This window comes from Xylocopa sonorina, chromosome 5, assembly GCF_050948175.1.
Source record: "Xylocopa sonorina isolate GNS202 chromosome 5, iyXylSono1_principal, whole genome shotgun sequence".
In the NCBI taxonomy this organism is placed as follows: Eukaryota; Metazoa; Arthropoda; class Insecta; order Hymenoptera; family Apidae; genus Xylocopa; species Xylocopa sonorina.
Window position 1 is genome coordinate 11263801 of NC_135197.1, and position 27270 is coordinate 11291070.

Sequence of the window (27270 nt, forward strand, 5' to 3'; positions counted from 1 at the left end):
AATATATCGATAGTCACGTCATCCGGCAAGCTGGACTTCCTATCTACTTATACCTTAAATTTCTCATGTTGCTTATAGTAAAATATAATAATAATAATAATAATAATAGTTAAAAATTAATAATAATTATAATTATAATAATGATGATAGCTCCTATGATAGTAGCGCTTTCTTGCGTTATAACCCTTTGCAAATAGTAGGTGTGTATTTTGTGATTCAAGCGAATTCTCAAAATGGTATATACGTACGTATATGTATATATAATATATATATATGTATATATACTTTTCCGTACTTCCGTTGCTTCTTTCATCGTTCTCGAAGATATCTTATTCGTTTATTTACAAGAACACATGCGTATTGACGAGTATTACCATTTTATCTGGCAGCTATTCGCTTCGAATCTCGCACATTTTCTTGTCGCGCTAATTTCCTTTTTTTCTCTTTTTCTTTTTAGTACATCAACGTCCGAGGTTTAACTTTAAAGTCACAAGAGGCAAGTCGTTCCTGTTAAAACATAAAACCTCAGACGATCCTGGTCTCGCTTAGTTACGGTTAGCTATTTCTCTAAAATTATTACCCATCTACCGTCTTCGTTTTTCCATTAGCGAAGATGATCGTGACGAGAACCAGAGTACTACCTTCTCGGTCATCGACAATAGCGACCGACGTACATACGTACATGCATCGTATTCTTCTTTCGTTAACAACGGCTGTGTTAACAATCGAGCGTAAGAACGTTTCAACGTTTCTCCAGTCCTTTGCCACGCCCTCGGCTCTATTAGCAGCTCTGTATACTCTGCTAATCACAGAAAATGGACAAACGTACTCTTATCTCTTCGTTTCCTCGACGAACAGCAAAGATTCTCCCGAAAGAAGCATCGAAGTCACAGGGCAGTGAAGAAGTTTGCCAGCGATCAAAGTCAAAGCTGCCTGTGGATTCGTTGCTGAGGGAACAAAATTGACGACGAACAGTGGTGGTGCTTCTTTTCATGTGTACGTGGGTATGCATATATGCGTATGCGTGTCTTCGTGTGAACGACGAACGTGTGTTTCTTTATTTTTATTTTTTTTTCTCTTCTCCTTTTCTTTTTTGCGTGTTGTGTGTGGGTGTGTGGAGCGTGCGATCGATGGATCCTCGATCACATCGCGTTCGCGACGATGACGATGCTCTGATATCCGCGATGGAAAACCGGTACGGAACCCCGGCTCCCTGAACACGTGTTGCCCTCCTCTTCTCCCGTTATACACCTACCACACCGAAGGAATGTACACTCTATAGCACGGTAACACAGTCGTGACACGACGAAGGTAATAAGTAGAACACGTAGAGCGATCGTTGCCGGTTAAAACAACCGGGCACGTCTTTTGATTTCGTTACGACGCCACTGCGGTAGTCTGTAGAACTCGGCGCGTGTAAACTGGAGGACTGCCTCGAATTCTGCGTCGGAAAGGTGCCGCTGGAAAAAGAAAGCAGTAGAAGGTTAACTCGAGAATCGATCGGTTGATCGGCTATGAAGCAAACAGGGGTTTGGTTCTTCTCTTCCACACAGGATATAATTGTACCGCATCGATAATCTGATTTCTTTAGATACGTATTCTTTTTCTAAAATAAAATAGTAATTTATGGGGAAATTGAACGTATATCGTTACGAGACTGTCCCAAGAAAGCGGTACAGTCTTTCTTCTAGTGTAACTACAAAGTCTCGTACGCTGAGTTTAACCAGATGTTAACCAGATGCGATATATTGCTAAAGTCATGTGCTCCAAAGTGCGTGCAAGCGTGTACGCTTTTTATTAATCACCCAAACGAACTCTGCAGCTATCGTTGAACGTCTCGATTACTCACTTCGAGATTGCAACGATCCACGTCGGCTGGCAGCCTGTAGTTGGTGATGACAAGTAAGTGGTAAGGATAGAGTTTCGGCGGTTCGGAGGGTGCAGTTCCCATGTCTGGCAGTGATCTCCTTACGTGATGGCCCCCGCGACTTCCGACTACCGAGCCCAGGCCACCTGTATACGTGGTGGATGATGGCAGCATACCGCCATCATTCTGAAGCACCGTTCAATCGTTAATTACGTCGAAACCGATCCGTTCTTAACGTGTGATGAGCGGTTAATAGCAGTGCAGCCGTTGAAAAGCTTCTCGCGTGACTTTTTCTCAATTTTTCAACATTTCCATTGAACGTAATTGAACGAAAAATAAGAAAAAAAAAAGAAACGAAAACGATTGAAATCTGTAGGTCTCGAAAAGAGGAAAAAACCACAAGGAATCGCGAGAATCTTTTGTTCTGCAACGGATCGATTGATAGCTGCTCGGTTACTAGGACCCAACAGTTTGCAGCGACAAAAGGAATCAGCGGAACACCGCGTTCGTTAATGATCGATTCGACAGTGAACGTAAAGGCAGAACTATGACTAAACTGAAACGAGTGGAGTAGAGGAACTGGCATTTATCGGTTGAACGTAGCTAAAGATATACGAAATGACGATCGTAATGTATTCTCAAACGAATATCTCTGAATCGTCGGAAAATAGAGCGAAGCAACCAGGGGACACGGGTTTCACACGCACAACCTCATGCACGTTAATTTCAGTTTAGGCGTATAGTTCCGTTTTCCCTCTCGTATGCAGAGCTTTACGCAACGGATGCAGGATATGCAGTCAAGTCAATGCGAGCACCGCAAGTGCGCGTCGGTCTCGTGATTTTTGTTACTCTCGAAGCTCGTACGCGCCAGAACAATCGCGTTCATTTTCCTCGTTAGACGAAAACTCACATCGTGTTATCGCAAGAAGGAACAAAAACAGAAGAGATATCAAGCTATACATGTCGTCAGCCTGTACGTCTAAGAAATGAGAAAGCTGATTCAGTTTTTAATGGTACCACGACATTGTAAGAGGGATCAGCTAAAAGTTCGATCTTTCAGCCAAGAACCGAAATTATATATATATGCAATCTTCAAATATGCCAAGGCAAGAGTAATATCTGTACGAAAAGATGCAAAAAAAAAGAAAAAAAAAGAGAAAAGATCATTAAAAAGAAATAATCGCAGCAAATATACAGCACGTGCATGCGCAAATCAAATGTACAAAGTAATTATGTACAAACGTTATTATACATGTATGAACAAACCGGTAACGATGGTTATATACAAAACACGTCTAATCGGATCGATCTAAGTGGTTAAACGACTCGGTCGACGCACGTTTCCACGTTTCTAAAGCAAACCATCGAGTGTCTCGAGACATTCACGTGACCGTCTAATTCTTAACAATCAGTTCGCGACTATAGTAATTAAGTAATTCAAATGCAAAAACAAGCTACAAACCATGCTAATTCGCCGGGAGTAGTATGGGGCTGTGGTACATACCAATGCCCGTCGATCCACATCCGTGATGCTGCCTGTCGATACTAAAATTAGGGAAAAAAAATGGGAAAGAAAACCATGTCAAACCATGTTGCACAAACCATTTCGATATGTTAAGTACAATCTTTCTATTGATCGATCGATCCGGTCGCATTCCATTTGCGATGGTAGAAAGTAGAAAATGTAATGGAAATAAAAAAAAATTAACAAGAATATACGTGTGCTGATACAGGGTTAATAAAGCAATAAAGAGTTGAACTTGTAACGATCGGGAATACGATCGTTTCGATCGAATTACTATAAGCAAATGTTCGATGATTATATTATACATATGACCTGAATTCAATTTCTAAGCTTATACGATATGTACCAGCTGTCAATGATCAAAGATTATATCGTATCATAAAGTGACGTTATTGGCGAGTAGGATGTACTGTCACTTGGGCACACTATAAACTCCTCTGGTTAATGGATCAAACAAGACTTATTATGCAATCTTTAATCTAACACGGAATCGTAACTGTTCGAATCGTGATACTCAGGCGTAATAATTAAACCAAGATAGAAATGATAGATAAGGAAAGAGAGAGAGAGAGAGAGAGAGAGAGAGAGAGAAAAAGAAAAGGTGACAGGTGTAGATATGATAGAGCGATGATGCGTTAGTAAAGCATGCTCAGGTATTATTAAGCTGTATAGTCGAGAATAAAATGGTCGTTCTCACGAGCGTCTCTCCTACTCGTGAATTAAACGCAAATAATAATAATGAATAATAAAAAGTAAAAAATTCAAGGAAAAGCATATACAAATTGAAATGTTCGAGTGTAATGCATGAGAAAGAGACAACTGCAAGGTAACCGTCCGTGAACGTGTATTATGCGTGTACGTGTACGTGTGCGATCAGTTTCCTTTCTGGGTTTACTCACTATCTGATTTGCCGGATGAGAAATCAGTGCTGTGCGTCTTGTCTCCCATACCACTGAACGAATAATCACCCTAGACGACAGAAAAGCGTAAATCTTAGAAATGACCGAGGCACTGGTGTCTTTGGTTATAATTAACGGATACGTATATAAGTGAAACGTGTATCAGAAATTATTTCTACAGCAATCTTTCATTCTTTACTCATTTCTCTTTTTTTTTCATTTTCTTTTTTTTCTTTTTGCAAAAATCAGCAACAACGGTGCAAGAAGATTTGTTTGGTCGTCGATTGTGACGCGGTGCAGACTTACAGGGAGAGCAGATACAGAACCGCCGGTCGAGGAGAAGGTGTGACTTCGCGGTGCCAGACCGTACCCTGGCTTCGGGATGTGCCGAAGGGAGCTCACAACTGGTTTCAAATCAGTCAATCGACAGTATTACTGATTAGTGTAAACGGGAACAAGTGGAATCGTTCATTCCCATACGAATGCCCAACGTTCGCCAAAAAATACGTTTCGTTAAACAAAAATAATACACATACCGTGTACAAAAATAATTAGAGGGGTGTTTTGCTTTCACGGTTCCATTTGTGTGCAAGATTCGGAATCATCGAAAGATCTCACACCCTACCTTTCCCCTTTTTCACTTTAAATCTATGTACATCGTGTGTTACTTTACGAACGAGAGAAACGAGATCTGTGTCCGACGATCTTCTTCTTAGGGGGGAGGTGGAAAGAAAAAGAAGATCGTCGAAAGTGGAAACAAGGGAGACGGGAAAAACAGAAAAGAAAACTTTCTACTGTGTACAGACAGATCCCCTCTCCGTTCCTCGAAGAACTCGAAAGATTTTTACTTCAAGTTTCGTTCGACCTGTTTATGTCGCATCCCCACGGCAATAATGGTGGAACGTACCCGATGTTTAAAGTGCACAAGCGTTATTCCTCGGTCAATACTGTGCAAGGTAGTAGACACGTGTATACAACGAAAGACAAAAAAAATGTATGTATGTATAGATATATTAGATATCATACGTATGTACGCGAAGAAGCCAGCACCTGTGTGTATATGTAAATACAATCAACGTTCGTATCTTCGAATAAGCTTAAGAGAACAAAAAAGCATGCCTCCCGTGAAGACAAGTCAACGAATCGTCATTGGTCGAAAGCATTTTCTTCTCGATCTCTGAGAAACACCCACGTACGTACAACGAATTTCAATTTCGGAACTGAACGGACGCGGATCTCAGACCGACAAAACTCGCTCGCGACGCACCGTCATCCTGTCGGACGGAACAAAAGAGAATCCGTTTCGTTTCCTCTTCTTTTTCATCGTTCGCGGTAATTTTGGACTTGACTTGAGATCAACGGTAGGTGAATTGGAAAGTTCTCGGACTCACCGAATGATAGTGCCTAGCGGCGTTTGGAAGAGTGAAGGCGCGTTGAGTACCAAGGGGTGGATAGTTTCTGGGAGCCGGGGAACGTGCCGATGACCTCCCAACTGCCGCCCACGCAAACACAACACAAACACAAAAACACAAATAGAGACACAATGATACAGGTAGCGGTGTTTGGCTAACGTAGACAGCGGTAAATCCTATTGCCTTTCTTTGAAACGTCCCAACATTGGAAGATACGCGATACGAACCAGGCCAAAATCTGCCGACCTACTTACGTTGCCCACAGGCAACGTTCGTTTCCTGTACGCAAAGCGATACGAAAGATATGCAAGTGCTGAAGAGATACGTTTCTCATGCGGCGTAAAGAAAATATTTACACGCAAATATGCATGTGTATATGTAAATATAACACTGATAATGTCTATATACCTGAGAGCTTTGCATTACGATTATCTTCCAATATTGCGTGGCAAATGATTAAAAAAAAAAAAATAACATTCCAAAATAGTATGAGAGAATGAAGTTTGGAGCGATGTGTGTTCGTGTATGAATGAATGAAGTTGCCAAGAATGAGATTCGTAGTAGATATTACCATGCCAAATATTGTAGAGAGGGAGAGGGAAAGAAAGAGAGAGAGAGAGAGAGAGAGAGAGAGAGAGAGAGAGAGAGAGAAAAGGAGGAACAGCAGCAATGTTGTCTAAGATGTAAAATATATAGAGCGGGTCAGTAATCGTGGTACAACCAGACACGGGTGGTTGCTTCGTAGAGAATCACCCCCTGTTTGCTCGTACTATAATCATCATCCCACCCTGTATACGTGTATATAAATATATCAAGGGATGAGAGCACGTATGAAATAATGGGAATCGAATCGATATTGCGCTACTAGAAAGAATGAACTTTCCACGCACTCTGTTTCTGTTGCTCGATCGGTTTCCAAAGAGTTAACCGAGAGACAGAGAGAGAGAAAGAGAGAGAGAGAGAGATAAGAAAAGGCAAGCATATCGAAGGTAAGTAATTTTGCCGACCACATGCAGAAGCGGAATAAATACATCACCTGTTACGTTAATGGGACGCCCAGTGTGTGCTGTGGTATTTGGTGCTATGCCACTTTTAACTTATTAACTTCTGCTCGAGTTTACACGCACTATCGTTCGTTAATCGAGCATCATCGCCCCATTCTCGCTGCAAGATTCGCACGTTGCAACGTTGCGTTCCACGATATAGGAAATTTCTACGTATTCTTTTTTTTTCGTGGTACGAAAGGGAGAAATTTTGATTACCCCCACCCCGCGACTATCGCCACGGAATCTAACGATCCGATATATATGTTACTTTATACGGTAGAGTGGTAAATGTTAGTGTTATGTGCGAACGTGTGGACATGTATGAGATGATTATCACTTAATGTTAATGAGACGATCATGAATTATATATACGTATATATATATATAAATATATAACGACGACTAGATTCGCTGTAGGAATTTAAGGGGAAAAACTTACCGTTGTAACTGGGCCCTACGCTCGATCTGTAACTGAATCCATCGTCGTCCTCCCACGGTCTGGCGTGGTCTATATTTCTCGATGGCGCTGCACCAGAAAACGTACACGGAATGTAAAAGCGCGTATGCACCAGAAAAAGAAAGACAGTAAAAAATCGGCAGATGTTGCGCGTGGTTACTTACACGCGCCAACTGGACTTTCGTATCGTAATCTGTAAGTCGGTTCTCTGGCAGCCGATGGCGTTCTCGACGCGTTCCTAGGATCAACGTTCGCAGCTTTGTGTCTCAGGTTCTCTCGATCCTTTTCGCGATCTTGTAAGAACACCTTCGCTATCCCAGTGTCGATTTTACTTAGCTCGTCCTGTTCCTTCTTCAGCTTCTCCTCCACCTCCTTTATGTAAGTCTTGTTGTCCACTTCGTCCTCATCATCCGATGCGGGTACTCCCTGCAAACGTCGCAGAGAGGCCATCGTATCGAACACCAGACGCGAGTACGTGTTTACAGATTGGAAAAAAATGGTAATCGGATTTGGTACCTTGTATGTGTCGGACCATCGTCTACGTCTCTCGGGATCTGTGTAAGGATAAGGCGGAGCAGGGAAATCGTCTCTTTCGATCGGCGGCTTGGTACCAGGAGGAGGTTTCATGGCATCCGGATAATGCGCCAACTCTATTGGCTCGTCATTATCTACTTGACTGGCCGGTGACTTTGGTCTGGTCTCGCTGAGAGCATCGACCAGAGCGCGCATACCAGATCGGCTGCTGCGTCCGCCGCTGCTTCTTATCGAACGGGACGCTGAAATGAAACAATGCTCTGATTTAGAGAAGACGGGGTCGTCGCCTCGCGATTCTCCGAGTTTTACTATTCTGCGTTGAGGGATTGATACGCATACGTCGTTTCAATCAAAGGATCAAGGGGAAAAACGACGGGAGCCCATATTAATCTAATCCTTTGGTACCGAGATCGAGGATTCTAAAGGACTCGCTCATCTTTTCTCCCTTCGACCTTTAATATGGATTAAAGAGAACGGAAAGTAAAAGTACTTACAGCTAGGTCTATGAAAATGTGGGCTAGTCGGTGGTTTGTCGTATGGCTGTATCGGACGTCTCAAGTATCCCTGGCTCGGCGTCTCGGTCAAGTACGAGTAAGTATAAATCCTAGATACGTCCTCGGATGGACCACGTCCGTACTCTCGCAATATCAGTCCGGGACTGCCAGTTCGCGCGGGATAATACTGGGGCAATTAACGTATATTATCACGGCTAAACTCGTGATGTCAGTTTCGATGGATCGTAAAGCGTCTCTCATACGCGCTACACTTCAGCTATTTACTCAGCAAAAGAAGAAAAAAAACTGAACGCGTTTCGTGAACGCTCCCTCAAGAAATGCTACCCCTTCGCGAAGACAGGGGGTTTCGTGTCCGATCTATGGTCGGAAAAGTTAGCTTCGAAACGAGTTTCTTGAGAGAGAGTACCTGTGCTAGGAGATACATGGCATACCTTGCGACTGAGGCTGCTGTAAGGGCTGCAGAGTGATCCGTTCAGGCTTGGCGTGCGTGACCGCAATGAAAACTATACACAATGACCGTGCGAAAAAAAAAAATTAAACAACGATTAAGAAAGCAATAATAAAAATAAAAAATAATTAAAAAAGATCAAATCATATGGTAAATTATTGAAGTATGTAGATACATATGTATGTACACATAATATATATGTATATGTATATTCAATATCGAAAATTTCTGATATAGAAGCGTGCGGTAAAGGTACAACGACATGTTAAGGTAGATATACAAGTGCGTGTTAAAAGCCACATGTATCGACGAATAGAATAGAAACGAAGCTATACACAAAGCTACTTACAAGTGAAAAATAAAAAACAATTAAGTACTTTAGCCTCTAGTTTGGTCTACGCTAAATTGCTCTCGTAAAACGGGCACAAAAATGAACGGAGCAGCAAAATACGTCTCGCATAGAGTACGTGTCGTACAACAGTCCAAATATAAGCACGATGCAAGCTGAACTTCGTATTTCGTGTCTTGCCAGCCAGAGCTGACTCGACGGATAACATACTTCTCCTTTTGGTTATCCGCTTTCTTCTTCTTTCATAATCGAGTGGCAAACCTTAAGAAATCCATGTACGCGCACGAACACGAGCTATCTGGCTTATTTTTTTAACGGCGTACGATGCAACTGAACGATTAAATGCAACTGGCGGATATGAAGAGAGCAACGTGCACGTGTCAATTGCAAATGAACGTTGCTGTGCAGCGATTGATCGCGTGTCGTCCGATATGAAAATGGATTGCGTTATTAACTACGCACGAATAATGCTAATGACACGGTCTTCTCTACGAAGCTCAGTGAGACGAGATCGAATCGATGGAAAAAAATTCTAAAACAGTTAAGTATGTGGATGAATAATTGAGTACGGTGAAGAACGATGAAAACGAAACGAACGCAACGACCACCATCCATACACAGACGAATACCAGCAACGAATATACACTTATGATACAATATTTTACAAGAACAGTATACACAGTTCGCCAGTTCCGACTAAAAAACCTCGTGGTTACGACAAAGAAAGCAGAAACGACCTCGCGATTCGATAACAGTTCAATCTTCGATTCGACTGTTCCTCGATCGTTCGATTTCGAGTCGACGACGATGATCTTGAGCCTCCGACGTTCTTCCTTTCTCGAACTTAGCGATCTTACCTGCATCTCCGAAGCGCTGCTGGAGATCCGCTCCGACTCTCGATGCTGGGGGGTGTGAGCTTCCCCATGGCCGTTCACGATACCGTTCGGTCCGCTCGGGCCTGGCCCGCAACGGGGATGCCAAATGGCCGCGCCCTGCAAATACATTTCCTCCCCATCGCCGAAAGGATCGCCGCACTTGGTGCATCGGGCGCAGGTAGGATGGAAATGATGGTTGTCCCCAGCCTGCAGCACCTTACCGCTGATGTAACGGTTGCAGTAGGCGCACTTCACGCCGAACTGCTTCTGGTAGTCCTTCTCGCAGTAAGGCACCCCGTCTCTGTTTGCCGAGGAAAAACCGAGGTATTTCGTTTGTTCAGGTTTCTCCTTAAGTTCTTATTTTTTCTGAGAGCAACTCACTTCCCCATGTATTCGCCGTGGAGCACGGTGTCGCAGCTATGGCATTTGAAACACCAGACGTGCCACTGTCGATCCAGGGCGACCAAAGCCTGGCCTTCCCGTAATTGGTTTCCGCAACCAGCGCAGGCACCAGGGTCAGACGGCCCGTCCCCGGTTCCTCTGATGGTGGTGCTATTGCCGACCGGCGTCGAGGCCTCTCGTACCGGGATACCGACGCATCGATGACACAGAGCTTGACCTATAGACAACTCTCGGTTAGTTGAGATTGGACAGATCCGGTTGACGATCCACTACGCGAGGCTCGCGCGCCCGGTGACGCACACGCTCCATTGTCTTTTATGCGAGAAACGAGTGCGAAAGGGAACGCGCGCCGCGGCGTCGCGCGTATCTTCGCGGCTGATTCACCGTCACCGCTGTTTACTCGTGTCTCTCCGCGTTATAAATAGCGCCCGCGAGATTTCCACCGCGTCTTTTTTTAATCGACGCGTTCCTCGATTGGATGCCCGCGATTACTGGCGAACGCGCTTCTTCCTTCAACCGTTTCGGAGTCCGTTTTCCCCGGCGTCCTCGCGCGGACGGGTTCAAAGATCGTGAAGCGAAACAGGGAACGGGCCGCGTATTTGCGGGATCGGTTGTCTAAGAATACGCTGGTTTATCGGCGTTCTCGGCAGACCGGATCGATAAAGCGGCTGTAAAAGATGCGCGTAAATATTTGCATCGAAAGACAATGAGAGAAGCGGAAAACGGGGCAAGTTTAACGCGAGATATATCGTTCGCGTCTCGAAGCGCGCGTATTTTTAAGCGTTCACCGTGTAATCGTTACAAGGCCACGCACGAACGTAACCTCGTTCGCTGACGATACACCTAAGTGGTAATTTGCTTTAACAGGTCCAGCGGTACTTTTATTCCAATACTCGCGACTAACAACCGACGATGAACGAAACGAATCTAGTCAGGCACTGGGTAGACGAAATTAATTGGAAAGAGTTGAATAAATTTTGGAAGGGAACCCACCTTGGACAAGGGACACTTTAGTACCCTGGCCCAGCAACGGTTGTCTGCATCTCTGGCAGTGAAAACAGTTCGGATGGAAGGCGTGCTTGTCCCCAGCAGTGACCACGTCGCCCTCGACGTATTCTCCGCAGCCCGCACACTTCGTCCCCCAGCGTTCCCTGTAATCCTGAAAAATTAAGAAGCCCACACGGCTGTTACGGACACGATTCTCGGCAGACGCCACGTTCACGACAGCCAACGTCGTGAAATATGCCCTATCAACGGCGTTCTCACTGCCTCGTTTCTCATCCCGCGCGATGGATCATCTTTGCGCGAAGATAAACGAGGAAGGAATTATTGTTACGAGTCTTACCAAAGAGATTTCATCGAGAATCTATCTATTGTACGGAGTATGTGATGGAATATATTTTGCGGTAGGCTCATTTATATTTATACGATACCTTGGTGCAATAGTAAGAGCCCTCGCGTGCGAAAAAGCCACCCTGCGCTAAGCTAGAGTTGCACTGAGCGCACTTGAAACACCCTATGTGGAAGTACTTGTCCTGTACTCGTAGCACCTCCCCGCTGCACTTCTTCTTGCAAGACTGGCAGAACGTTTTACCTGCAATGCAAAACAAGTGCCCCATTGTATACACGCGACGCCAGAAAGAGACACTTAATTATTGCCATTATTATCTTTTCTGCGATCGATCTTAATTCGACAGACGGCAACACAATCGTATCACCCGCCATCGTTATTCCTTTCGAACCGATCTCGAGGGAAATACTCGTTTCGTACGCTTTCGCGCACCGAATCCAAGCCTCCTCTGGTCTCGTTATCGTCCAACTGTTAATTTCTGGGACACGTTCTTTTCGCGAAGAGAAAGGAAATTTCTTGCCGGCTCGATCTTTTATCTACCATCGTCGAGTCTTTCACTCGCGTAGGATAAAATCTTCGCGCGAACGAGTACCACCTCGTTCCATCCTTTTTCTCTGACCGCCGGTTACCAGGAAAAAGTTTCCTAGATTCTTTGCGGAGAAATTCGACGATTTTGTTTATGCCACGGCCGGGTATCCAACAATTTTGCTCGTTACGGTAATTAACAGCAAATGGACTAGAACCGCGCGCGTGTTTTATACTTCTCGCTCAGCCTGCTTCCAGGAAGCGGTAACATTCTGATTGCATTGACGATTTCGTTTACAAAAAAAAGAAAAAACCGGTCGATCTTTATCATTCGTGATACGTAGCTCTTCAAGTGGAACAGGAAGATGGGGCAGTAACGTATGTCTGCGATATAATCTACGATCCTGGTTACCAACGTGTTTCGCGTCCGACCGTTTCTAATTCGGAACGGTCGAATAATCAAACGATCCGGATGAAGCGGCTGAGAAAACGACGAAAATTTAGAACGATCCTTCGCATCTCGAAATTTCATTTATCTATCGCGATCGAGCACGCGATTTCTCTTTCACGGTTCCCGCCTTTCTAGCGGAGGCTGACTCCGCGCGAGCGAATACCATTCCTTCTCCCCGTGGTCGTTTCGAAGAGCAACGCGAATTCGGTTCGACCCGTCGTTCGCCGATGAATAATTGATTCACGAGGCTCCTCGACACATTCGTGTTCCTGGCGGCTATCGTTTAATCAATGAAGTTCGGTCTAATCGGCAGGCAGCGCACGTACCGCTCGAATATGGCAAGTTACACGCGTAATCCACTCGTGGAAGTTCCGAAACGTGACTCAAACGTCTGTTTACCGCGTATGTCAATGTCGTGCCGCGTTTAAACGACGAGCAAATGGAGAAAAAAGTAAAAAGAAAAAAAGAGGCGGTTCGGGCACTTGCCGGAGTGTTTGCGCTTACGCGAGTCGCAGATCGAATCCGGGTGAAGGTCTACTCTTTCAGCCGCACTGGAAGCGGTCGAACCGGATGGACTCGCGAGTGTGGGATTTTCGAGACACCGAATGCTTGGATAAAAATGTAAGAAGTATATTTGATGTAGCAGTGAACTCTGAAGAGAAAAGACTAAGAAGCGTGACTATGAAATATTAGTTTGGTCGCTGGTCAGCAACAGCCGACCGATTAACCTTGCTGGTAGCTAGCTGGTACATGCGATCGCAACTTTAGCAGAAGTCGTAAATGGGGATCACGAGCGAAAAAACGATCGTTGTCGCGATTCAAGCGGGATTAAATTGTTTCCACGCGATGGTACGATTTTTTCCTGTAATTCCCAGCGTCCGACCGCTTTCCACGCGTCTAATGGACCATTCGCAGCGGTTGCGTCCACTTTTCCATTATACTCGCGCACTTGCAGTGGCAAAAAACGTTGTACGATCGGGTTTTTGCGTTAATTGGACAGGCGTTCAAGACGCTGGCTTTAACGGAGTCACGTCTGTCGATCGCAATTAACGTAGAAACCACGCAGGACCACGGTGAACCGATGAAACCTCTCGATAGCGCGTTCAGACGAAAGTTCCCTTCGATCGAAACGAGAAAACGGAACTGTCGATCGCGTAACGATCGTTCGATTCGAGACTTTTACGTTACCACGACCTGACGCGACCCACGGTACAACTGGAGGTGCATGATTCGATTACGTAAACCTCGCGATAGCTCTAATGGTCGATTAGCTGGCAAAAGCTACAAGCTATTCGCTACAAAATCGAAACGATGTGATACGTGGAAATCGTAAGACGTTATCGTGTTTTTTCGTCTAATTTTAACCAGCTATGCGTACAAATAAACGGTGTACCGTTCCAACATCCTCTGAACGACGTCCGTTCTCCAAGGAAAGGTTCGACTCGACGGTCCGACAATCTAAAACTATGCACCCCTGACGCAACGGGCGAATTCTATCTCTCGGTACGCGTATCGTTTGAAAAGACAAAGGTTGAAATAACAGACATTACACACGCGTCTATCCGAGATATCCTTGGTTACGCAACGGTCGATTCTATATTTTTCTACACTGGTTTTTCCTGATTTAATATCCGGTTCCCAGCGGTGTACGATGACGTGGAAGAAAACGCTTCTCTGCTTGGCCACTCTTTCTCCCGCGATAGAAGACAACCGGCGAGGCGTTAAAGGAAATAACAGGACGATCGTCGCACGACTACGCTGATTCACGGCAGCTACTTTTTACCCGTTATCCGAGAACTCCTTGCGGTGAACGCGTACGTTCCTTTCACGCCTTGGGAAACGATACGATTTTTCGATTGTTAACGTTACTTACTAATCGTACCCGCCATTTTTCTTCCATCAGATTGACTTTGTAGCTTCACCGTATTCATCGGCTACTTACCGCCTATAATCAACGGGGTATAATTCTACACCCATGTACATAATTCTACCACGCCCATCGATTTCACGAGCGTCCGAGGTAAAAGCCTGATCGTTAATAATGTGCGTCTGTTTAATATTTAAATACGACGACTTGGCAAGAAAGCTTTCAGCTGTGAAATGTTTTTTAATCGTTCGGAATCGACTCGATTTAAGTAACAAGATGAAACGAGTTAAAGCGTTCAGGGATGAATAAGCAAGACCCTGGCGTTCTCCTCTCTTAGAAGCTCGACGACCGCTCGGGGTTAAAATTACACGTTCCCAAAGGATTTTCCCATGTGCACGAGGCAACTGAAAGTAAGTAAAAGTCCATCAGGGCGGACTCATCGCGTCGTTCTAATTCAATGATTCAGCGTCGCGTCAAAAGTCGTTTGTTCGTTCGAGTTATCGGTTGTTTTCAACGCGAACGAGACCCTTGTTCCCTAGCGTTTCGCGTGCCGTCCATAAATTACCGCCTATCCGCCAGTTACGATGCTGTTACGTGCGAAAGAAAGGGGCTAGCAACCGATCACGATCCCTAGTGAAAAAGAGAAAAGATCGCGTACGTTATGCAAACAAGATCGTTCCCGTATCGTCTCGTATCACCGCGAAACTGTTCGCGAGCGCAGCAGGAGGAACGCGATTAACTCGTACTCCGCTTTCTCGCGGTCGACGGGTAATTAGATTTCTTTCTGCTCGAGGGAAGAGCGAAAAAGAGAAGAGAAGAAGGCAGCGAGCGATATTCGTGCGGTTCTGACAATCGGGAGGCAATGTCATCATCCAGACGAAAATACAAGATGATCCAATGAGATTTGGTAATTTAATGTACGTGCGAATGGCTCGCGTCATTCGCGGTTTCGGCACGTGATATTGACAGTAGCGTATAATGTGATAATGCATTTATCGCCGATTCGATGCACCAGAGTGTGCGATATAAATGCGGGATGAACGAAGCGCTGTGAAAGCCGAGAAAGTAGCTTATAATGGAACGCGTGTGCACTCCGGAGAGAGAAAGAGCAATTATTAATACAAAAAGAAAGTAACTTCGTAGCGTCAGCTTCTGAAAAATGAAGCACGTTTTAAACTGGTTTCTTAAAATTCGCGTCTTATAGTTATTAATTATTGTTGCTTTCGGAAATATAGAAAGTTGTGCGAGCAGAGAGACATAGAAACCCGTATGGTGGTAGACTCCGACACCACTTTTGAATTGATCTGTACGCAAACTCGAACGGACTAATTAGTTCGTAGCGAGCGTATCAAAGACGTATTAATTTGTCAAGTAATACGTGACTTTTTTTCGCGATGCCAAGACGATGAGCCTGGTTTTGCGGAAGTATAAATCAAGCTTTCTCGGCCGTCTCATTTAGTCTCATTTAAACGCCATACCATCGAGTTGAATCGTCGGATCGTGTGCAGACTCGAACGAGACGAAATCGTTCAATTACAACTCAGACCGAACCATAAATCTATCGAGTCGTGTGTATCAGATAGAACTCGAAGGAGCTTATGTGAGACTCATTCAATTTCCTATATCGCTGGTTATCAAAGGAATAAAATCTAATTAAACGATGTACCGTCGTTGAAAGTAACTTGTTTACAGGCGTCACAGTTGCTCGCAAAGCTTTCGTATCGCGGTAAGTTTAAAAATACCCGATGACATCACCACCCACGGGCCGTCCGCATATTTGACGTCATCGTGTTGTCACGTGAGTCGAAAGCGTCTGACACGTTGCTCCTCCTTTCTCCCGACGATTTTAATTGCCTATTGGAAATCGATGTCCAACGATTTTCGACTCCCTCGCGGTGAACGTAACGTCCACCGTCCAACGTAGCGCGCCGCCATATTGGAGAACAATTTCGCTAGAAATTACTTGCGGTCGGATGCGTCTAACATCCCTGATTGGGTTCTCTATGGCGAACCGAAGTTCCCATTACAATTTCAATAGAGAATATTGGGTGTCTCGTATGACGAAAGTTAACCAGAAAGGTCGATACGAGGCGTGTCCTCTTTGGAGCGAGCTATGTTTGCCCGTCCAAACGACACACCCTTGTCTACGCGGCGTTACGTTCTGATGCCTGACAATCTGTGCCACCTTTCGATCGACACGAATACGAGCAGTTAGACCTGTTGGATGCCAATTATTAATTATTGCTTTGGCATCGCTGAAACGGAAACGATGCGCCGGTGAACTTTCACGGATACCCAACGGATACCCAACTCTACCGTTGTCAAACTGTTAAAGCAGAATAATTCGAAGAACGACGAATACCGTCGTCACGGAAATCATCGAGGAGTTTCGGTCATGCTTGTCAGCCGTGATAAATAACCAGGCAAATGCTCTGTCAGATATGCACGAGGGAACACCTCGGCACACCTATATTTTACACAACTATTCCGAAACAGCATAATAACCCCTATTGGAATAATTGGATAAACCAGCTACCGCAAACCAGACATACCGCCCATCGAACAGGAAGTCCCGTTCACGAGGAATCTCGAACGATCGCGTTTCAATTAGGAGGAAATAATGCGGGCGAGGAGCGACTGGAAACGAGTAAATGAGAAATTCTTGTAGATAGTCGGTATTTCGGGGAAAACGGCATTACGCCGACCTGTCGTGGCTCGCACATGCCAGATTTCGCAATCGAAGATACGCGTGCTATTTCTACACCGGCCGGTATCTTAAGTAATCCCCGCAGAAATTCCTGGCGTAGAGTTCATTGCGATAATCGCGCGCAAACCGGTAAGAACGCGTAGGCGGAGGCCGGAATTTCTAACGAGCGATGATCGAGCGGAACCAGCGTAGACAGCTGGACAATTCAACGACTTACGACACCCACGGAACCACTTGTGGCCTAGGTTTTTATTTGTTCCTCGTTCCTAAGCTATTCTTCTGGACAAGTAAATTGACGATCTGTAACCTTGGCGTGGTTAAAACGCTTCAACTTTAGAGACCACTGTTGGTTTTCACGAAAGACGACTCTCGTTCGTTAACTTTTACGAACGTCCGCAATGTTAATACAAATAATTGCAAGTGCCCGAGCCGAATCGTGGAAAATGAGAAATAGTTACGTAATTGAGGTTCACCCACATGCCGAGCAACCCACATACGATGGAACCCTGGCGTGTAGTATGTTAATATGATCCATAAGCTCGTTTAAATGGGATGTCGCGAAACCGTGTTTCCAGGTTATCTAAAACCCGCCTCTTTTCTAATTGAAAGTTCCTTGCTGTTAATTTAATTTCGTGGTTCAACGACCTGCTCGTGTGCCATAATTCTAGTTGCGTTATACGAGCCAAACCCATTTTTCTACCAAGGTAGACAAGTATACGTGTATCGCTGCTTCGTACAAACCGAGCCACCGAGTAAACCACTGGCTGTTACTATCTTTTGTCCCTCGATTCATCTGTTAAAGTGGGTCAGAGCAACAATGAAGTAAGTACGCGCATAGTCTAGAGCGAGTAGTACCCCCTGACGTGGGTCACGAGAAAATAAATTAACCCCCGAAGGCGGCGGACGTACTTTTCCCGCAGAAGAATGGAACTTCAAACACAGGCCGCTGTTGGCTTTGTATCGAATTTATTTTACGCTCGATCGATGTTAACCCGTAATTCGCTGTTTCATAATGTAAGATAATGTTACAGTGATCGACGAAACCACCGAGAACTGTGCAGATTTTTTCAGAAACTAACCGGTTCCACCGGTGTTCCACAATGTCGCACGATGCAGCTCGTAATGGTAATCCATCATCGAGAGTAACACGTTCCAAGTACGTTCCTCTCCAGTTCGGTATGTTAATACCATTCATAAGTGGTCTAAATAGGATGTCGCAAAGTGGGGTCAAACGTGACGACCCTTAAATGGCCGGCTCCTTCTCCCGATGCACCCTGGGTCGTATACGACCGATACGATCGATCGATCGAGCGACGATCGAACGTGTCTGATTGATATTTATTTACGAATCACGATTAAACCATTCGTATCCCGCGGTGACGTGAAGCAGTCGATCACCTTGAGTCTCTTTCGTTTTTGCATACTCGGAACGTGTACGCCAATCATGGAACATTTTAAGCTCGACTAAAATATTTGGTAACAATAATTAGTACGATTATCGCGCGAACAGCGAGTCCGCTGAGATAACTAAATTATAACGTGTGAACGAATTTACACTTAGCATTCAACTGGCGAGGTGTTATTACGAGGAGAATCGAGGCTACAATTTTTTTCATCCATGTACCACATGTATTTTTTCGCCTACTGCCGCGATCGTAAGTAGACTAGGATTCCGGCGATTCACCGTTATCAGAGGTTAGGCTTTTAATAACTCATTCCCCCTTATCGGTACTTTTGCACGCTCTATCAAAGCGGTATCAACGGTATCAACCGCAAAAAAAAAGGAAAAAAAATTACTAAATCGTTCGTTACAATTCGATAAGAGGGAATTCGATCGACGTTATCTTTGTTAACATTCAATTTCGAATAAAAAATAAAACTCCGGCTTCGGAAGAAAGTACGGAAACGCGTTCGCTACAATCTCGGGCAATTAAAAGGATGCATCGCGAGCGCAACACTCGGTAATCATTCACCGGTTATGCAACAGGATGCAACGGGTCTTTTGTGTGCAATTAACCGCATCGTGGCTCTGCGTACAACTATTTAATAATGTATCGAACATCATCGAGTGGTTAGCCCACGGGAAACGCACCGACGAAGAGAATTGAATTACAAAGTGGCCAGCATACAGAAACCACTTAACTTTCATCGAGGCGTTGCCGACTGATTAGCCAAACGATATTGCGATAATTACCGCCGCAGAGGAATCACCTGACTGGCGCATCGGGAGGATCTCTCTCGCGTTTCTCTCATTTCCATTAATTTTCGATCAATAAGAAAGAGTAACGACGGTTACGAAACGGTGCTTGACACGTGAGAAACGATCGAGGGGCACGATAATAAATTACGGAGGCACGAAAGCCCATCGTAACGAGATATTCTATAGGATGTTACAAAAATAACGCGACGCCACATTTCGAAGCTCTCTCCGGAGAATTTTCTACCAGCGGTTTTTCGAAAATGTTCGGAACTCACGTAGGCTGCGTATAAACAACGGAAAACTCTCTTACCCACTGGTAGTTCTTTATCGAGGATCGTCCTCTGTTTAAAGATGCATCGATCGTGTCTGGGCGGTCACGTTCTTTTTGCTGGTCGCGTCACGAACATCGGGGGAAAATCGTGACGAGCCGTTCGAGGAAACGATAGAAAGAAAGAGGCCGTACCGATGAACTTTTCGCGTGTCAGCGAATCGGAGACGAAGGGAAACGCTATCGTTCGCTTTTCCTTACCGAGATCGGTTAAATACTTGCCACTTTACTTGGTCATTTGTCGTCTTATCTAATCGGTCGGTTGCTATCGCGGCTGCTCTTCCGTTGTTGTCGATTCAAAACTTAATAATGGCCACTGATCGGCAATAAAAGCTAGCCGCGGTGTTATTCGCGGATCGCGGTTGACGTCAGGCGACCATCGAGCAGTTACGTGCGTTTTCGCGATTCGACATAATTACACATTTGCCCATTGTGGGTGATCAACTAGCACGGATGACGTTACGCGAAATTCAAGGTCCCTGGTAGACCTCTTAAAACGCGATCGTAAAGTTACATTAAGGTACTCGAGCGGAGCTCTAACCACGTTTAACCATTAGTATCCTTGACTGCTTTTCGCAACTAGGGTTATACTCATGTACAAAGAAGGTACATCAATATATATATTTACAACAAAAATTCGCGATAACCGAATACTCTACGATTCTAAGAACCACAATCAACTAATATTTTCCTTTCCTCGTGCCATCTGTAGTAGAAGTTTCTAAGAAATGCTCTGTTTAGAACAATTAGAGATGGCATAATACAATGACTTTACAATATTCGTAATATAATAGCTCGTATCTAGTATCGACTTAAGTCCAAAGTAAACGTTGATACCTTCACCATTTTTGTTCCCTATCAATTTATGAATTTCTCTGATTCATCGAACATCGTACATCCACGATTGCCCCAGGGACACAATTTACTCGACCGAAAGAAAAACCCTTTACCTTTCTTCAGCTGCTTCTGCTTGAGTTCCTGGTCTCTCTTGACCCCGTTACTTTCACTTGTGAAAAAAGTGTCGCTCTTCGACTTCATTATTCCGGCTGGCCACGACGATTGCGTAACACTCGCAACAACGCCGTAACGCGGACTACACCTCCTTTTCCTTTTCTCTGCAGATCTCGATAAGATAATAAATCGTCGTGTATATCGAAGCGACAACGAGTTTATCGTTGTCCGATCCGGTCTCTTCGAGCGCACGCGGCAAACCGAACCGAAAACGAACTCGAAGGGGATTTGAGTAATTAATTTTCGTTCGGAGGACTCGCAGAGAAATCGCGTAACGATGTTGCACACTCGAACAAAAAGAATTCACCGAGGACGCGGCGAGTTTGGGATCGACCAGGATTGGTTCGGAGTAGACAAGCTACGCTTACGGTACCGCCAGCACGAGCGCCGATCGCTGACTGCCGGTAGCGACGTGCGATCGGAACCGGAGGCGCTGGTGATTCGTGCGTCGAGTTTCGATTGTCAGTGACTCGACTGACGTTTACTTTTCACGGCCGTCTAGCCGTGATTGCACGTCTAAGTGAGTACGTATACGATGCCCCTGGCTCGCGTCAAAAATACAATATTTGATCGGTAACAGATGAAGGACACATTGCGATTACTGCTTCTCGAATCATTCAAGTGATGCTCCATTTACCGACGTCTGACTCTTCTCACCCGATCTACTGTCGATCGTCTATTGGATGCAGTGGAGATTTTTATGCACCGCTTGTTCCTTGACGAAGCCAAATAAGTGCAGTCCCACTGCGCTGATCTACATTAAAGAAATGAAAACTTCAACTTCGCGTACATATCTGATTCGATCGCCTATCTCAACCGATTAACTCGTTGCGCTCCATCGGAAATGGAGGCCATTCGGTTTTTGGAGAGCCAAGTTGGACGTGGATTACGTAATTCATCGGAGATTGTGATTTTTTTGGTGGACGTGTTCCTGAGACGCCGGTTCAAACGTAATCTGAATGGTGAAGGGTACTTTGGACATTTACTGGTACGTAAAATATTTGTTCGTATATCGTCGGTGAAACACGCTAATTGTAAGTCAATATGTACCAGTTCCTCGGCAACTGAGATCGGTCAAATCGTGTCCCTTAATTTGTTTTACACAGATTAATTTATTTAACAACTTCTGTTTCGCGTAGCATGACCGCGGTACGTACGACCAGTATGGAAAACAGTGTTTTTTTATTTTACAGCAATAGACTCGCAAACATGAATGTGTAAAAGGCCATACAAAAACAGGAGCATAATCCACCATGTATGAGAGAACACTTATTAATGGAACGCAAGCTGTTTCGAATCAGAAGGCAGATATATTTAGTTGGACGTTAAATCTACAAGATACGTTTCTACGCTTCCACTCGTTCCTTCTCTAAATAGCTTAAACAGCTCCAGATAACTCCTTGTACGATACGATAATTATCCTATTTAAGGAACGGACAAGGATATTTCTTAGCTGACTAAGGTCGCTGTAAAACGTGACATCGGAAAGTAATCAAGGTTTGCAAAGAAGAACAACAATCAGCGGCGCATCCGTTATCAATTAATCGACGACGGAATGAAAAACGCAGCGATTTTACTTTCGAGGTCTTATTCACGTTCCCTGGTGCTGTTTACGGTATCGAATCACGTACCGTGGCTACAGAATTTCGCAGAATCGAGGACCAAGCAAACGAACGCGCAAAGGGAGCTTGCATAAATTCCCGTTTACCCTTCCTCGCGGGGGAACAAGCCTGTGCTTGTAGGTACAGCATAGCTGCGTCAACCAGTTGGCATGCAGAAGCTTCGCTTGGCCGGTGAACTTTCTCAGCTCGTTGCTCGGAAGTTGAGATTTTAGAAATTTCTCCATCATTCTTGGTAGGTAGAAGTATCATTGAGATAAAATTGGGATGTTCGATCGGCAAAAATGGAGCTACGGTTTTATCTTGAAATCAATTACGTGACCATGTTATTATGTTACCAGATCGACAGGAAATTCTATATCAACCTGGGCTTATCTGTTTTCAGATAGTGCTGGTATGCGTTACAAACTCCTATAGATGCTGTCAATGAATACTTCGGTATCGAACATACTTTATTTGCGCAACAGCATTTGGGAATGAGTGACGAATCGATCGGACAGAAGGAGAAATTAGGTAATTCGTAAACGTAGAGCACCCTGGATGGAGTAGAACATGACTCGTTACAGTCGATTATACTTGTTGAACACTTGTAGCTTCCTCGCACGCGACACACGTGCATTTCTATTTATAAGGTGATACATAAATTTGGGTGTTAATATATGAGAGAGTAAAGCTATCCATTGTATGTACTGTTACTGTTCAAGAGCTGAACGTTTCTTTTTAAAGAGACCTACTCGACGTTTCTTATATAATGATACCTCGCAGGAACAATTTGGATTTAAAGAAAGAAAAGAAAAAACGGGCCGTGTGGAAAGATTCATTGGATCACGATCGATCGGCGCGCGATCAAGAATGCGCAACGACTGGTATCGTGCAAACGAATCGGAGAAACGCGAAACGAGAGGGAAAAATAAGAACAGAGAGCGTGATGTGGCGCGTCGAGTGGCAATACCTGCGTGACTCAGTCACGCAGCGGTTTTTCAATCCTTTCGCACTTTACTATACAGGGACAGACTCGAATAAGTTATCAAATCTGGTGCTTTAAATTTCATACTTTAAATCGTATTGCCTATACTGCCCACGCGATATGAATATATAGTTGAAATATAATCTGACAACTATAAAGTACAAAAACTGTTGCAGTAAAAAAAAAAGAAATAAGATAACAATCTTTACGTGGCTCTTTCCGTATTTTACATTATTTTATGACACTTTTTATTACTGGTCGAACCAGTTTTTTTTGCTTCCAACTTTGGTTCGTTATCGAAAGAGCACGGTTTCAAAGATGGGTCCAGTACTTTCCATCGTCTCTCTTTCCCACTTGCTATCGATCACCGCTCGATACGTTATCACGCGAGTGCACGTAAGTCCTCCACTATTCCAGGGAAATTTTTATTTAACAACAGTACCGTTATCTCGATAGTTATGTAGTTCCGACAGGCTGTACACACGCAAAGATTACATAAGACCATCAATCGGTTTAAGTCACCGGAGGTGTCCACTGACCGCAATTCTTGCGCTCTCATTTTGTCGTACTCAACTTATTTCGGTGATAAGATAATTTACGCGTTCAGCTAGGCAGTACCTCGCGTGATTTTCTCTCTCTAGTTTGTGAATTCTATATTTGGCAATAGAGACACGTGAATGCAGAAACTTTAATCAAATTTCCTTCCAATTTTGTCTTCGAATGGAGATCAATTGTCGATCGATGGGATGAGAATATGGAAAATCGTGAAACAATGCGAAGACAGCTTTTATTTTTTTTTTTACGTGTACACCTGCTGTTGCTGTTCTTTTAACGATTATTCTATGCAAACTCCGTCCATGTATATGTATACCCTGACATTTAGCATCGATTTTCATAATGGAGGTTCCAGCAGCTTGTTCGGTAACGACGGTTACATTTGCACCAACAATTCTAACGCGATATAAATATTCTAATGTTATCTCTTGAGATTTGCATATATTTTTCCCTACTGACAGAAGCAAATTAATATTCTGATATAATTCTATCTACTTATGAGATAATAAATGACATTTCATCGCATTTCACAGATTATATAACCAAAGAGTTACGTCTAGTCTGGTGACTCCCTCGAAGGACCTCCACCCCCTAGTAACCCAAATACAACTAGCTAGGTGAAATATCGATTCGTAGACGTTCGAGAAAAAGGACAGAGGTTTTGGGTGAGTGACCCTTCCTCTTGAAAAGGAAGAATTCCACCAAATCTCTGACCTTCTACCTGTGAAGCACCTGCTGGGTAGACAGAGCAATAAAAATGACCACTTTAATACCTTTCGGAAAGCTTCGAGTGCTAGCGCGGCTGGGATTACTTTTCGGCTTTCTGCTCTTTAATTCTAAATTATGAACCCGAACAAATTTTGAAAATAGCCAGCAATAAATGTCGCTTAGCGATGTTTCATCCAACTTAGATTCCTAAGGTTAAATATCTTCGAAGTTAAGATTATATATTTACTCTAAACAATTTCTCAGCTATTTGTATGAATCGATAAGACTGAAACGTCCTGTGCAGAAGTTAGATTCCCCCGGATGCACCAATGCGTAACTCACGTAACCGCAGAGGTCTCTGTCTCTCTTCTTCTTAAGATAGAAACATTGTTGCAACAATACTGGTGCTATTTTCAATGCAGTTGCACGCCAGCAACTTGTCGTATAAAAAAGAACCATCTTATTTGGCCTCCTCGATAATTTACCGTCCATTGGACGAAACAGTTCCGCTGAATATGATTCGAACAGCTTTCACGGGCTTCAAATGCCACGATTATACTACCGCATTCTGATTTTCAGCCGCCATTCATGCGGAGCTACGGTCTAATAGCGTGTACGAGACGTAGAGGCGCGCGGCCACGGCAATTTCGATGCATTTCACTCGACAGGATTGTCCCTTCCGGTTACTAGCGCAGCGTGAATCGAACACGAGGGGGCGGTTATCGATCTGCAGCGCTTGCAGTTTCACTGAATGCCGGCAACGGAGTAAACGGCACTCTACCGGGGGTGAGACCCTTGTACCAAATGTATGTCAATATACAAGGGACGTAAAAGGAAGAAAAAAATCAATACTATTCGTCAATAGTTGCATTATTTAGAACACGTCTGAATTAGGTACGCGTAATAAACGAGGGTCGTACCTATAATCAATGACGCGCCTCCATTCTGCAAAAAGGACGAACCGACAGATGTTGTATATCCTTTTGGTGCTACGTGAAATATTATTTCGGTATTTCGAATTGTAAAACAACGTAGAAATGTGCCGAGTATGTAGCGAAATTCAAGTGTATTAATGGCGAGCGTAATTTCCTGTGGCACAGATAATATTGCGATTATACTTGAGGGGAGTCAATATTTAAAGGCAATGGACGCGTGTATGGCGCCACGACATATTCTAATATGTGTTTTAAAAAGCGGGAATTCGACTCGTATGAGATAAATATTACACTTGTATATTTTATCAAATGATAAGCGCATCTCGTTAGGCTTGCTAATGCGTATCTGCCAAATTGAATTCGTTCGGATTGGATTTTGGTAAATGGGAGAAATTAACGGAACAGTAGCGTAGTAATATTTGTCGCAGGATGCAGCAGTGTCTCGTGAAACTCGCGTTGCAGTACTATTCGCACTGCACAACTCAACGTTGTATAGGTATTGAAATGCACACACGGTACACATCGCGCAAGGTAGGGTTGCGTGGGTAGAACGCATAATTGCACGAGCAAATTTACGAGCGTCGCATCCTCAGATACCATCCCGGAGCCTTTGCTACGCGCACCGCAGGACCAGTCAACGAGAGTTCGACTCGAGTCGATATTTCAGACAATCAAGAAAAGGAATGCTTTTGTGTCGCCCGCAAAGATGCAATTCGTACACGGTTATACACGCTGCGAACGGATTGCACGGTTGAAAAGCCTCGTGTGAACCGACGAAACTATAGATCGATTCTTTTCAATAATTTCATGTATTTCAAAAGGAGGCGTCTCTGTACGCTCGACGTTAAAGCATTCTGGAATGCAGGTATTAACGTCTGGGTTCTAAACGCGCGTAATTACGCAACAGTTATGACACGTTGAAATGCCCGGATAGCGCGCAGTGTGCTACTTCGTTTCCCACCTCTGTTAAATCAATGAACCTCGCGGGAAAGTACAGGGAAAAGGGAAAAGGGGCAAGTTTTTCTACGACCATTTGTAAAGTGGACAATCTTAAGCGAAGATCGAACATTCAGCCCAGCACCGTCCGAGAATGCAGGTCACTCTCCTAAATAGCGCGAAAACAAAATGAAGAGAAAAAACAGTTGGTCGGTGGAGGTATACACATCGGCGGCTCACCCTAGGAAACGTCAAACCGATGGATCCACCTATTTATAGCGCCCCCGAGTAGGTTTAACGATACGATCGTTTCGAAAAACATTGGGCATTTCTCATCACGAGGAAAAGACCGTGAAAATTGGACGGAAACCGCAGGATACAGGGGCGTACCCCGCTCACATACATGGTTTTCAACTCTTTGGCAACGGACAGGCACACGAGCCACGTACGCACACATACCCGCCGCGAATAGCGAAGCCGCGGAGAGAGAGAAATGCTAGCCGGCATTCACCACTTGGTTTCCGCCTTTTACTTACCCATCTTCTTGACTGGCACGAGCTGCGATGCTTCTGACGGTGGTTCCTCGCAGACGATGAGTTACACGATCATATTACAGCACTGGTAACGAACAGAAACGACACGGGCACGGAACTTCACTTAGGAAATCGCGGAAAAAGCAAGAGACCGTCTGACCACCGAACGCTCGACGTCCGACATTGTAGTGGCGAGCGGGCGCAACAATGCGCAGGCGCGTCCGCCGACCCACTACCGTATCTAGAAT

General features: G+C 44.4%; 2 protein-coding genes across 14 annotated transcripts in view; one reads left to right on the plus strand and one right to left on the minus strand.

Annotated features, from left to right (window-relative positions):
• Nucleotides 1-27270, plus strand: part of LOC143423394 (facilitated trehalose transporter Tret1) — a 138151-nt gene that overhangs the window by 22132 nt on the left and 88749 nt on the right. The gene's annotated exons all lie outside the window — the stretch shown is intronic.
• Unc-115a (actin binding LIM protein Uncoordinated 115a) lies at nt 430-27223 on the minus strand. Of its 13 annotated transcripts, none has more exons than XM_076894672.1 (15): nt 27026-27223; nt 11763-11923; nt 11323-11488; nt 10309-10546; nt 9910-10228; nt 8687-8758; nt 8235-8421; nt 7723-7982; nt 7371-7632; nt 7189-7275; nt 5683-5783; nt 4292-4361; nt 3330-3412; nt 1850-2053; nt 430-1460 (listed from the first exon to the last, which is right to left on the minus strand). In XM_076894672.1, the coding sequence occupies exons 1-15, from the start codon at nt 27027-27029 to the stop codon at nt 1347-1349; spliced, it is 2328 nt and encodes a 775-aa protein (XP_076750787.1). In that variant the 5' UTR covers nt 27030-27223; the 3' UTR covers nt 430-1346. The 13 variants fall into 13 exon arrangements, with proteins under 13 accessions (XP_076750787.1, XP_076750784.1, XP_076750785.1 ...); XM_076894669.1 differs by lacking the exon at nt 27026-27223 and adding an exon at nt 20709-21157 and having other exon boundaries at nt 3372-3412; XM_076894670.1 differs by lacking the exons at nt 5683-5783; nt 27026-27223 and adding exons at nt 4598-4695; nt 20709-21156 and having other exon boundaries at nt 3372-3412.